The sequence below is a fragment of the Passer montanus genome, unplaced genomic scaffold (assembly GCF_014805655.1).
Source record: "Passer montanus isolate IOZ18808 unplaced genomic scaffold, ASM1480565v1 scaffold31, whole genome shotgun sequence".
Lineage (NCBI taxonomy): Eukaryota > Metazoa > Chordata > Aves > Passeriformes > Passeridae > Passer > Passer montanus.
The window spans coordinates 9,832,331-9,846,035 of NW_024367819.1; the positions used below are offsets into that span (position 1 = coordinate 9,832,331).

The 13,705-nt window shown below is 39.3% G+C and overlaps 1 protein-coding gene across 1 annotated transcript in view; it reads right to left on the reverse strand.

The window, feature by feature from the left end:
• Nucleotides 1–13,705, reverse strand: part of ADCY2 (adenylate cyclase 2) — a 209,009-nt gene that overhangs the window by 183,219 nt on the left and 12,085 nt on the right. Inside the window, exon 2 of the mRNA XM_039714799.1 lies at nt 5,341–5,538. Coding sequence (XP_039570733.1) covers nt 5,341–5,538 — 198 coding nt within the window. The remainder of the gene's footprint in view (nt 1–5,340; nt 5,539–13,705) is intronic.

A 13,705-nucleotide genomic window follows, 5' to 3' on the forward strand; every position in this document is an offset into this window, starting at 1 on the left:
CTTTTATACAGATATAACCATACCAGTCTTGATAAAACCACTTAAATTAATCCTATTAATCCTGTGACTATTAATATTAATTAATTAATATTAATTAATCCTGTGACTTTATATATCATAAAAAAAGCATCAAGATAAAAATCATTTGTTCACTTTCCAAGATTACGACCGAAAATATGGCATATACTGGCGGATTGGGGGGTTCTTGTTTTTCTATCACACCTATTCCTAAAGCAGAGTATCATCTGCTTGGCAGTATCTTTTCCTTTTATACAACCCTTCTGGTTTTCTTCAGGTCCTTTTTCAGGTGAATATTCACCTACAAGGTACTGAACCATGCTCCTATAAGATTTGGTTCCTTGTTCAGGATACTCATTCCTGAGACTCCTGAACTTTAAAAAAAGTCGTCTCCACCACACTCCAGATCCTGAACAAGTGGTATGGCATCAATTCACCCTCACTTTCCTGTGCTGCAGGGAAAGCTGACACTTGCCTTGCTTTCCTTAAATATCTAACAATATATTTTTTTACATACTGCTTAAGTACAAAACATGTTACTGATAGTTTAGGGCAGGGCTGACTTTAGATAAAGCAAGGTGTGGAAATCAAACCCAATATAATTCACACAAAGTCTTCCCTTTCTGCAGATTCATTGTTTTCACCAAACTGCCTAATACAGGAGCTGATTACCACAAGCACAGAAACTTTGTGTAGGCACTCACCCCTCAGAACACAACAGATTTAGCACAGGGGCTAAGACAGTATCAAAAAAAGATAATTATAAGTACTTGGGCATAAAATTTTGCCCACACTTCTTAAGCCAGGACTGCTTCAAGGCCCAAATCAAACCATTCTATATCAATGGATTAAAAGAAAACAAAGAAGTACTTTAAATTCAGCTCAAAAACTAGAATTTAGGCTAAAATAATCAAATATATATTCTAAGCACATCACTCCGGATATTTTTTTAAAACCATAAGTGTCAAATTCCGCTTGAAGTAATTTCTGTGCTGTAACTGAATACAGAGAAGGAGGAACACATCTGGTGCCTGCACTGTGCAAACATATTTATGATTAAATAGAATTGAATACCAAAATCCTGCAATGATAGAATTCATTAGACTAGTATAATGCTGCATAATTACTCTTTTTTATATCATCCACTGCATGCTTTAAGAGCTCTTTTTACCCACTGATATCAATGTGCTACGTCATATTTACATACACCCCATATAAAAGGCTGAAGAAGTATTAGACATGTCAGAGGGTGACACAGAAAGGCAACTGTTGTACAATAACCACACTGTCAGCAAAACAAGAGAAAACTAATTTAAATTCATTCCCCAGCAGGAAACTCTACAGACAGGTACTGGATTTACATTTTGAAAGGAAGGGTGCTTCGTATTATAGTAAGGAAGAGTTCTAACACAACAAAATCAATCCATCACTCCCTTCTACCAGCACTCCTTAGTCAGCCTGCCTGCCTTGCATTACAGGCCCTCCACCAACACACTACCCACAGATTTCCTCACGGACCTTGCTAAGCAAGCATCGCCCTTGGGTCTTTCCTCACTGAAAACATCTTCACACATTACTGCTCACACCTTAGACTTGGAAGAAAGTTGCCAGCAGGCAGTGGCTCTCTCTGAGCCCCAGCATGACTACCTTTGCTCTACTCCTTTCCTACCAACCCTGATGTCTCCTGACTCCTAGCAAGCAGCCCAGTCTCCCTCCTGGTTCATGCAAACTGCAGCACATGAAGGTCAGGATCCAACTTCCCCAAGCCACCAAGGAAAACCAGGGACTCTAATGCCACAAAAACTTGGGCTGACACCAATAAAGGAGGGTTGCCACATTTCTTTAAAAAAAATTGTCAGGTACCAAAGAGTTTTGCCATCACTGTTTCAATTTTTTTTATGTTAAGCGGGCCACTGTCTCCCTAAGGCCAGCTCCATCTCCCTCTCATAGTACTCACCATTCTTCATTGTTGACACAGAGGAGTAAGACTAACTAAAGCGGTAAGCTAGCTACTAAGGCTGATGGTGCAGATATGCTGGCTGCTCTCCCAGACGGGTTAGGGATGATGCCCAGGCAGCCCAGTGACAATAAGAGCCTTTGGATCAGGCTCAGCAGGCAATTACAGAGTCAGCATGGAGCTGGCAGACTGGCACAAGGGACAAAGTAACTGTGCACAGCCACACTGTGCTCTCCTTTCAAACAGCGGCCAGATACCCACCTGCTAAGAGTTTTCTCCAAAGCTGTACCTGCAACCAAAGAAGAGTCAAGGAAATGGAGACTGATAAAAGCAGTCTGCAGGGACAGCAAAAAGACAGCTGAAACCAATTGCTATTTGCACTTTTTTCACATCAGCCTACACATTTCTAATAAAAAACCCGAAACAATGGCCCTGACCAACCACTTCATTTCCAGCCCTCTACTAATTGTGGGTTATTTGAGCTATGTGCCTGCAGGCTAAGGAAGAACTCCTCTGCATTAACTATATATTGAGTTCCTAACCAAAATAATCTTTCTCAAATTGTATGTTTATTGTAAACAAAAGCCGTAAAAGTTCACACCTCAGGTTCCTTAAGACAACAGAGGAACATTACATTGAGCAGTTGCAAACATCCAAAAGGAAGAAGAAAATCATTAAACCAAAATTTAAAAGATGCAAGGGTGTCAGTCAATGGGCTGTCCACCAGTGGCACAATAACATGCTCTGTCTAGTAACTGTGGTATGAAGAAAATCTATCTTTCAATAGTGACTAGTACAATTAAGAAATGCCATATTCTTAACAAGCTTAAGATTCAGGGGACATGAAAGTTATGACATTTTTAAACTCTCCCGGACCAGAACAGAAGTTAGGCTGCAATTTGAAGTAAATTAAAAGTAAATTAAAGTAAATATATATAAACATGAAGTAAATTAATATAAAGCACTTGTTTAGTAAGTAACTGTGCATGAACTGACTCTTTTGTTTTCATCATTTTCTAATTAGTTAATGTTGACAGAGATATATCTGAAACCTAACTAATTTAAATTTTACATCGTGTCTCCTTTCTTTCATCAAAAGCATAAAGGAATCACAAAACCACTTCAATATGCAAAGTAAAATGGTTGAGAGGTTCACAAAATGTAAAATTTCAACAAAGAACCTGTCAATGATCACTGAGGAAGGATCTTTCAAATTTGGTTTCAGGTACAGGAGATAACACCAGTTACGGACCTACATATCCTCAATGCAGAGAAAACAAAACACCAGCATCACAGGAGTACAAGGCAGTATTTTACTGCTCACAGCTCTTTTTCAAATGTTTGAAAACATCAAACCTTCAGTCAGTCTTTTGTGTAAGGTGTCAAATTCCCAGAAATATTCCCATATTTCTGCAGTTTACTCTTAACTGACACTAGGCAAAAGTACTCCTACGAAAGCAGTCCAAAAAACCGCACTGCTATTCAAAGGAGAAAAAAAACAGGTTTGGAGGAAGTGAAGGATTCTACTACCAGGAGCCACACGACCCTGGACTCTCAGCAGTGGCAGGGGCTACTCTCCAGCCAGATGCCAAAGACATCAGCCGCCAGGTGCCAGCATTCTGGCAAAACCCTGCCCGCTCTCAGCTGGAGCCCACAAAGCACTCAGCAAGGAGGCTGCCCAGAGCTGGCTGCTGCTGGCAGAGCAAGAGAGGCAGCTCCATCCCAAATAGCCTTTTCTCCAAGCAGCTCTTGCATGCAAAGCAAAGAGAAGACTGAATATCAGAGGAGTTGTGTCCTGGCAACCTACAGGAAGACAATGCCATTTGCCAGAGCTCTACAGTCCTTCCTCCATCACAGGGCCAGGGGCATCCCTTGCATGCTGTGGGAATGCCTACATTTTTCCTAAGAGGAAAGCAAGGCAGGACAAATCATCACAGGCTAAACACAACTCCGGACTGAGACACCAGTATCCCTCTTAGAATCTCTTTCAGTCCATGTGCTTTTGAAAATCATTATCCTAGATTTCAAATACCAAAACTAAATTACCATCATCTACAATGAATAAATAATATGACTAACTAAATATTTACATCTAAGATTGACAGTCTGAAATATTCCAGCATGACATGACACAAATGCCAGTGAAAACAAATGAAAAAATAAGACCTTGTGAATTACCTAGATGAGATATCACAAAGACAGAAGCATTCCCAGAGTGAAATCCATATCTAAAGAAAAGTATTTAATGTTCTGAGGTTTTTTATTACATGCAAATGTGACCTGGTTTGGTAGTTTAAATTTTTGAAAATATATAAAACCTAAAAAAAACCCCCAAACCAGGTAGGAGGTATCTTATATAATTAATCCCAGAACCTTCCAAGAAAATGAAAACATAAAGTCACCCACAAAGGAAAGGGCTCCAAAAGTATTACGAACATGCACCAATAATTTTAAAAATTTATATTTAAGACTTTAAAGTAACTACTTAGAGTTCAGTGTTTGCCCAAGTCTTTGCAAGAGCTGAATAAAAAGTCAGAGAATTTATTCCAAGTCTGTCTCAAGGACCTAGAGGGCATTCTGGAGAGAGTAACACAGTTTAAAGGTTAAACTCATAGAATCAGCATGAAATCTCCAGTAGATATATTTATGTATTTAGAAGACTGTTTCCATCCTTTGAAGAGTTATAAAAATATTATATGAGCCATATTCCCATGTAGAGCGGTTTGGAAAAAAGAAAATAATGTGACAGAACTCAAAAGAATCGATCAGCCACAGTGCTGGATATTGCACATCATTTATTGATGTTTCAAAAGTGCTGCTATTAGGCTGCAATTATATTTTGCTTTTTCTTCATTACAAAATTTAAAAAATGTGAAGGGTACTTCACTTCTTCTCTATTCATCCATTTTTCTAGACAAGTAAGGAGACTCCCAGCCCTTTTTCTCATGCATTGCTAGAGAACACCTTGTAGACCACAGAAAAGCCTACACTGAGACCTCAAGCATTTTAAACTGGAAAAGACAGCAATAAGCAGTGTTGAACAAAACTAGCATTTCTGCCAAGTTAACTGGTCACTAGAATCAAATATTCACTCTACAAGGAGGCTGGTGATTGGAATCAAGTATTCACGATTAAAGGAGCTTAAAAATATAACAGCAAAATCCTTCTAATATTTCCTATTGTATTTTAAGTATACACATCTCTGGTATTTATAAAAAAGATGGAGGGAGTCTCAGCATGCAACCACTTAGTCACAAAAACATTTTGTGAGATGTCCCACAAAAACGAATGTGAATGCTTTTGTATAGAATGGTTCTTGCAAATGTACCCAATGGAAAAAAAATTAGTAATAACGGCAGTCTTACCTGGTCCCAGGGACAGATGATTCCTCCAAAACACATAAAGAGATATCCCATGGCAACAAGACATACCCAGACCACCAGAGAAAATATACGAAGCAGCTTCTTAAAGACAGGTTCTACGCAGACAAGGATAAATATAGCAAAAAAAATTGCTAGGGCTGTTGGAACAGTTATTAAAAACGCCACGTGGTCTTCAACTTCCTGAAAACAGAGGAAAATGAAAAGGAAGTTAAAAACAAATGTACTTAAAGGTCAGATATCAATAACATACTCTAAACTTATTGTACATGAAGACAGCAGAAAGACACACCTGGATATCTAAAGTGAGTTAAATCAAAATAGGATTTCTTTCGTGGTAAGAAGCTGTTATGTGGAGCATCAACTTTGTAACTACTACTGTAACTATTAACCACAATAGCACAACACTTGTTTTACTACTCTGAGTAGCAGCAGGCTGTGAGAAGTGTGCACAGCAGGAGGGAGGCTGAGTTGGAAAGCTGGTTCCAAACCCAGTCTGCAGTGCACCCACAGCCCATGGCCAACCATCCAACAGCTCCACTGCCAGCACTACTGTAACTATTAACCACAATAGCACAACACTTATTTTACTACTCTGAGTAGCAGCAGGCCGTGAGATGTGTGCGCATCAGAAGCGGGGCTGAGTTGGAAAGCTGGTTCCAAGCCCAGTCTGCAGTGGACCCACAGCCCATGGCCAACCATCCAACAGCTCCACTGACACATAGAACACAGGGGGGCAAAATGCAGAGAAACAGAAACTTGCAAGAGCATGAATCTACAGGAGAAAGAAACTTCCTCTGAAGCTGGCATGCTCTGCAGAACCTCTTCTCTGCTCTGCAGACTGAAAAGACCCATCCCATCAGGAGAGGTGCTGGAGCTGAGCCAGGCAGCCCCATCTGCTCTGTAACACAACCACAAGAACGTGATGATGGCAGCAGCAGGGACCGTCCTGTGAGAGGCACACAGGTCTGCCTCTGACAGCTCCTGAGAGCTCTGCTGCTTACTGGGGGCTCATAGCAGGGATGTCACCAAGAGACTCCCAAGCCTCACAGAGCCCACTACTGCCCACTGCTGTAGTTTCACAAGGGCACCAGTGACACAGCCAGTGTCAGGAACAGTCTGAGCAATACCAAGACAGATTGCAGAGGGTGATGGTAAGGCACTCTGGAATGCAAGACGTTTTTTCACCAATCCTCACAAAATTAAAGTTCCCAGGGGAACAGAACATCAATTCATTCTGCTTCAAGTTTGACGCCAATATCAGAAAGAGATGCTCTGAGTCTGAAAGGGGATTGCAAGTTGGCAGGAAAAGCCAGTATGTTGGCATTGGGAGCATGGGCAGTAAACAAGAGATGTTCACCTCGGACCTTGTCACACAGGTGTGGTGGGATGGCGCCTATGATGGGAGTGTTGGAATGGAAGGATACTGGCTCTTCAGGAAGGAGAGGAGAGGGGACACAAGGAGAGGGTGTTTCCCTCTATGTCAATGACCAGTAAGAATGCATGGAGCATCCCCTGCCGGGTAATGGATGATGAGCTGAGAGCCTATAGGTTGGGTTAAAGGGAGAGCAGAGATATGCAACACTACAGTGGGGGTCTGCTACAGGTCCTCCAGCCAGGAAGATTGAGAAGATGAGAACCTCTCTAGATGGACAGGAACAGTGTTCACAAGCCCTAGTCATCATGAGGAACTTCAGCCACCCCAGCACCTGCTGAAGGGGCAAAAAAGCAGGGCATGAGCAAACCAGGCGGTTCCTGGAACATGCTGATGATAATTCCCTTCTCCAAGTGATACAGGACAGGTTGGATGGGGCTTTGAGCAGCCTTTTTTAGTGGAAGGTGTGCCTGCCCATGGCAAGAAGGTTGGCATAGGTGATCTTTAAGGTCCCTTTTAACCCAAAGCACTCTATGATTTAATATTATTTGAAGCAGGTTGAGAAAACTGTAAATCACTCTGAACAATGCAGCTGTCAAAATGCCTCACAAATTAACTATGTCCATAGCTCTATAAAAGCCTTTTTGACAGTGATAGTTGAAAGGTACTACATGTTTTGATTCTGCTTAAAGTATTTACCTACAAGTACAGACTCTAGATTACATATATACATTTTCTCCTAGCAACTGCTTACTTTGAAATGCACTAACAACACCCAAAGCAAGGACTAGAAATAATGTGAAGTAAGATTCAGAATATTCAATATTTAAATTTATATACAGACCTTACTTGGAATCTACTACACTAGCATCTTTAAATGATCTAATGATGAGTGCATAAAAAAAAAAAAATTGATTTTATATTGCTGTACGTGCTCAAAAGTATGCCTGGTTGAAATACAACAGTGCTATATCAAAGTACAGTCACAGGATCTTTAGTCATTCCCCAGCTGTTCTGAATTCTAACAACCTCATTTGCAGCAACAAGGATTCCCCAAAAGCAGGCTCCAAATGCTACTGCTGCAACAGTAACCACAGACTTCATACAGAAAAGCATCAGATTCATTTTTTATGGTGAAATCTTCAAGAGAATCTGAAAGTACTTATTTGATGATTTGTAAGACATCTAAGCACAAAGATGCATTTCTTTTTCCCTTATCTGTGGTTGCTTCCTTAGTGCCCTGTTAAATCTTGTGTATTGATGAGTTTTCAACTTAAATACATAACATTTTACTTAAAGGTATCTTAATATGACTTTTTTCCTTTCCTATGCATCAAAGATTTGCTTCAATTAAATCAAAACAAAAAATTTACAAACCAATTTGTAAATTTACATTTACAAATACCATCAGCAGGTGAAGGGTTTTTTTTTGTTTTGTTTGGGTTTTTTACCCTGATCTAGCAAATTTTATAGGTTGATATCTAGAGACATTTGCTGTAAAAATGTGGCTCCCTTCGCTGTTCCCATTTCTTCCTTTTCCTTGCAGCCCTGCCTGTGTGTGCACCACAGACTGTGACACCCAGCTGGCTCCCACCTCCAGCTCAGGAGCACCCTGGCAGGCTGAAACCAAGGGAAATGCCACAATATACCCTGCCCTGCCTGGCAAAAATCAGCTCATCTTTCAGCTCTTCTTATTTTTAATTCCCTTTTCAATTTATCAAGTCATACATTTAAGCAATTTTTATTGCAACACTGACAATCACGGTATAAGCAAAAGAAGTGCAGGAAATTTTATGTGGCATTGCTAACCCTGAAATGCAAACACCAAGCTTCCAAATATCAAGTACACACACAAAGGCTTTCAGGCTCTTGGGTAGTCAAACTGAAAACAAAATTATGGCCTCAAATTCAGGCATAGGGGTAAGTAAATGCAAGAGCACTGAGCTTCACAGTAAAAATATTAAACCTACTTACTTGTAGGAAAAACTACGGATTTATATATATAAATGTTGTGAGTTTTGATCAATCCCATGTCAGAGACTTGTTTCAGTTAATTGATTTAGTAAGTGGCACAACCAATGTCAGCTCAGTTAACACCAAAAGCATTTAACTTCAACCAGGTGGGATTGCCACTCTTGTTGCAAGAGCCAGGAGTCACAGGCAACAGGACATCAACTTCCTTGCACCATCTGTCATGCAGCCCAAGTCACAGCACCAAAGGAAACCACAACTCCTGGAGTAGGCCATGTGGAAAACCACATATTCAAATGATGGAAAATTGGCATTTCAGTGATAAGGACCATGCTACAATCATACTAGTAAGAAAATCCAGATGCACTTCAACTGCATGCTTCTCCACACCAGTAAAAAAGTAATAAAACTACTTTCTGTGAGGATTTGGCTTCACAACAGATCAACAATATTTAGATGTCTGTTTAGAGCACACGTATGCTCATGCAGCTACATATATGATATGTATTCTATAATTAGATCAATCCATCAAAATGTTTGTTCCAAATTAACAGCTACTCAATTTCCTTTTTTTATGCATACACTGATCTCAACACTTAGCTGAACTATTTTGATTACTAAATCTAAAATTTTACTTCTGCTTTCTCTCCTACTGCCTACTACACAAATTTACAATCTGATTTAAGTGTATGCAAAAAATAAAATAAAATAAACCACACAGTATCAGCTCCTGAGCACAGGTGACCTCCCTGAGCTGACACAGGAAAACATCCTTCTGCTGTCACAAGCTGCTTGCATCACACCATACCCTGCACAAATTCTGAAGTGAAATTGAAATTTAAAGACAGAATAGTGTACACATTAGGCAATTTATAAAATATATGAGAAAATAAAACTTTATTATAATTTGTATCCTTTACAGAAGGCCTCAATGTGTACAGGGGGATTTTTACAATCCTGCCTTTAAAATATAAGCTAATGTCAGCTCAAGAAAAGCAGGCCCTGTAAGGCAGAGGTTTATTTTGGAAACTACTTTATACAATATTTTCCTATTGCTTCAGAGGAACTAATCTCTACAGAATTGTAACTTTTAAGAGCAGGACATTTAGAACTTGCAGCTTCCCGATCAATATTTGCAATTATCAGTGCGCTTAGCAAGTTGGGTGTGGCAAAATCCTAAAGGTTAGCTGTTCTGTTACCTTAACAACTTCCCAAAGAGGTGGGGGGGAAAAGAAAAAAAAAACAAACCCAAACACTTTGCTGCTTTTTTTTTTCTGCTAGTCTCAGAAATTAAAATACACCAGAGGTAATGAAATTAAAATATCAGCATGACACTTTTGAACATAATGGCTACGCCTGCAATAGATGGATCTTACCTGACAGTTCTGTCTCCCTGAGTGTTTTCTGTCTTGCTGTCTTTTAATTACAGAAGAAATTAAAAAGTCTACTGTTAGAAATTTTTCAACCCCCACAAATTTTTCCAAAGTGTGATAATCCTGTTACCACCAGTAAAATCTGAAGTCACTTTCAATCATCTTTCCCAAACCCACAATTTCTCTCAATCTACATTCTGTTCTTTCCCAAATAATGTTATGCCCTCAGTTTAAACAGCAAAGCTGCTGTAGAGCTCTTCACTGTTATATACAAAAACACAGATGAAATAACCCACAAAAATGAACAAATAAGCAGCCAAAATTCCAGTTTTAGCATAAAACTTTTCACAGAAAATCTTTTCATGTGGTCCCTCATTCTTTTGATACTTTTTCTTTATTCTTTTTGTTTAATGGAATTCACCTGTAGTCTATGTACAGAGACTCCTGCTGGGATCTGAAATATCACACGCTTTGAATTAACTCAAACCATTTACTACATTAAACTCCTACTAAAATCCCTTTTGCTGAGATCAATGAAACATGCTCTAAATGTAAATATAAAACCAAATTATTAATATTCTTCAGACATTGTTTCATACATCTATTCAATTTTCAGTATCTTCCATTTGATGCAGCTATTTTCAAAAATGCTAAGTGTTAGAAGAAATGTTACAGGGCTCAAGGATTACCAGTTTACTGACCTCTCAATCAAACATCTTCCTTTAACAGGACTGACTGAAAGAATCTGTTGAGTTGTCTCTGCAGCAAAAACTGACCATTTTTTCTGTAAAACCTTTTCCAGGACTTGAGACAATGATTTTCAGAAGACCTAATCTCCCTTCTCTTTGTAAAACTGGACAGCACTTAAATTCTCTACCACCACAAAAAATATTTCTGTACAAAATCTGCAAAATTCTTCTGGCTACTTGTGACCCTTCTCCTATGGTTTTATATTTTAGTGAATTTTCTTATGGCTGAGTGCACTGTGTGCCATCTGCTAGACAGCTGGGAAAATCTTAATTTTATTAAGAGGTGTTGTGCCCTGCTCTTGGCCAAGCAGCTGTATAGTTTCATCGAGGATTTCATCATTTAGGACAACAACTGAAAAGTTTTTTCCAGCGGTCCAAGGTTTCTTTTCCATCAATTCCATTAGCATTAGTCCATCTCCACTTCAGAAACTGTGCTGTGTCTTTAAGGCCAGGTGCTATTTCCAGTACCACATGATGTTTTCTGGATCCACACCTCAGAAAGACTCCTCTGCCTTTTGTGCCCAGCATTTATCTTTCATAACATAAAACTTCGCTTGCTATTCTTGCTTAGCTGCCTGGTTAGAAGGTTTCTTATGTGGTTCTTTTTGTTTGTTTGCTTGTTTTTTTAATCTCCCATTGAGTTTTGTGCAGTGTATTCAAGGACATTAGCAGAAAATTAAGTTACCTGTATCTTTTAATCAAACGGTCTTGAAGTTTGTGTCAATGAAGCTTTTCATTTTCACTAAGGCCCTATGCAACTCTACGCCTGAATTTTTTTTCTCTTTGATTCAACACTCCCCGTCTGGCTTAGCAGATCAATGATAACAGCATCAGGTCTAAATCCAGTTGTTTCATGATGTCTGTTGTCTTGAGAAATTCAGTTCTGTCTATTAATGAGTCTGATGTGCAGTCTACACACGCTGTTAGTGCACAGAGATCTCTGCCTCCACACTAGGTGAATGTCAGTCCAGCCATTGCACATCACATGGATCATGTGGCATTAGAGCTGCCCAGCTGCTGTGTGATGTTGTATGGAACCATGAGAAGCAGTTCTGCAGCCATGGCCCCATTCTACACCATTCTGTATTCACTAGTACACAGGAACATAATTGGAGCAGCAAGATTTCATCCAAACCCTTCAGATGACATTCTGGCCACCTGAAGCCTTTCCCCAGGCTTGAAAGCCATGAACCATGTGTGCTGCAAATGTGTTCCCCATAAGAGAAATGTGCAGTTTTGCAGCAGTGCAGCCCTTCTGTTCTCTGAACAAGAACTGTTCTCTAGCATTACAGGCAATGTCCTTGTGAGCACACAGGACTAACAGTGACAATACAGTGGCCAACCCTGCACGTCTTGTGAACACCCTCCTCACCACACACATGACTGACTACCAAGCCAAGCACTTTTGGTCAGCGGGGTTTTTTTAGTAAGTCCAGTAACATATAGATGTTATTTATCTTCTCAGTCAGTAGAAAACAATGGCATCCAGATCTTTCCACGTTTGCCTGATACCTATAAGTGAACTTCACCTGCTTCAGTGCTGTAGCAATGATTATCAGGAAAACAAAGTCATACCAGAGATCGGACTTCTCTGTTTAATGCAAAAAACATCAGACCCCACAGAGGCTTTGGAAAGGCTCTTTGGAGGTGCCATGGATGCTTTGCAAGTAACAGCAACATAAGAAGTTGGAAGAAAACTTCTGGAGATAAAATATTTGTTGCTAGTAAAGAAAGCAGAGAACAGTTATAGCATTCCTGGAAATGATAAAAAAAAAAAAAAAACAAAAAAAAAAAGGAAAAAAAAACAAAAAATTCTCAAGCAAGTTTTTAAGAGTATACAAAAGGTGGGTCCCCTCACGAAAAAAAACCACAAACAACAAAACCCCAACTGCTTGGCAAGCAAAAGTTCAATAAGCAGCTAAGAAAATGCAGTCAAAAGGGAAATCAAAGAAACCAGGATATTTGGGAAATAGGGATTTTGTCTCTAGAAGGCAACTGAGTTTAACAAATAAAAGATAACAATGAGTTTGCTGGCACTTCCAACATCAGAGGAAAACAGTCAAATTGAATGTTATAGATAGATTGCTACAGAAACAGAGTACATGGTTTAAGAGAAGCAGTAATGTCAAGGAGACCAGTGAGTCTCAACTAAATGAAAGGACAGAAGTTGATTAAACTCAGCTAAGAAGGTTTCAGCAAAGGAAAAGCAAAACAGACTCTCTTTTTAAAATCTGGCAGAGCCATATGAAAGGATACACTCTTCTCTACAAGCCTTGGAAGCTAGATGGAAGAACGAAAATGCCTGTTGTTGAAGCATTATTTACACAATAGTCTTACTGAAAACTTTGTGTAAAAAATCATCAGCAGAATAATAAAAGAGTAGAAAAAGACTGAAAGCCATACAGTTCACCAGAGACTGAAGAAAGGCCTGTATTAACAGTCTAAGAGAATTAACAAATAGTATAAAGTGGCTATGAGCCAAAAAAGAGACTGAACAGCAAAGCCTCATAAAAATAAATTACTTAGAGGACTGGTTATGATGCAGATATAAGGAAGGCTGTCACAGAAGAAAACACAGCAGATCAAGGGATACTTTAGTGACTCCCAGATGGACTTGCTAAGCATCACAACAGCAGATGGAAGCTGAGACCACAGTCTGTGTCTCATGCACACTGCTGAAAACCAAAACAAACAAGAACACAGACAAAAAAAACCCACCCATACAAAGAAAGAGAAAACAATCTTGAGATCAGTCTGATCTCAAGAAATGGAAAGAACCTGGTCCACAAAATATTGCTATTGAGGGGCTTCTTTATAACAGTGACAAATCTTGTTAAGAAAACAAATGAAAAACATTAAACATTAAAATCTAAACATTAAAA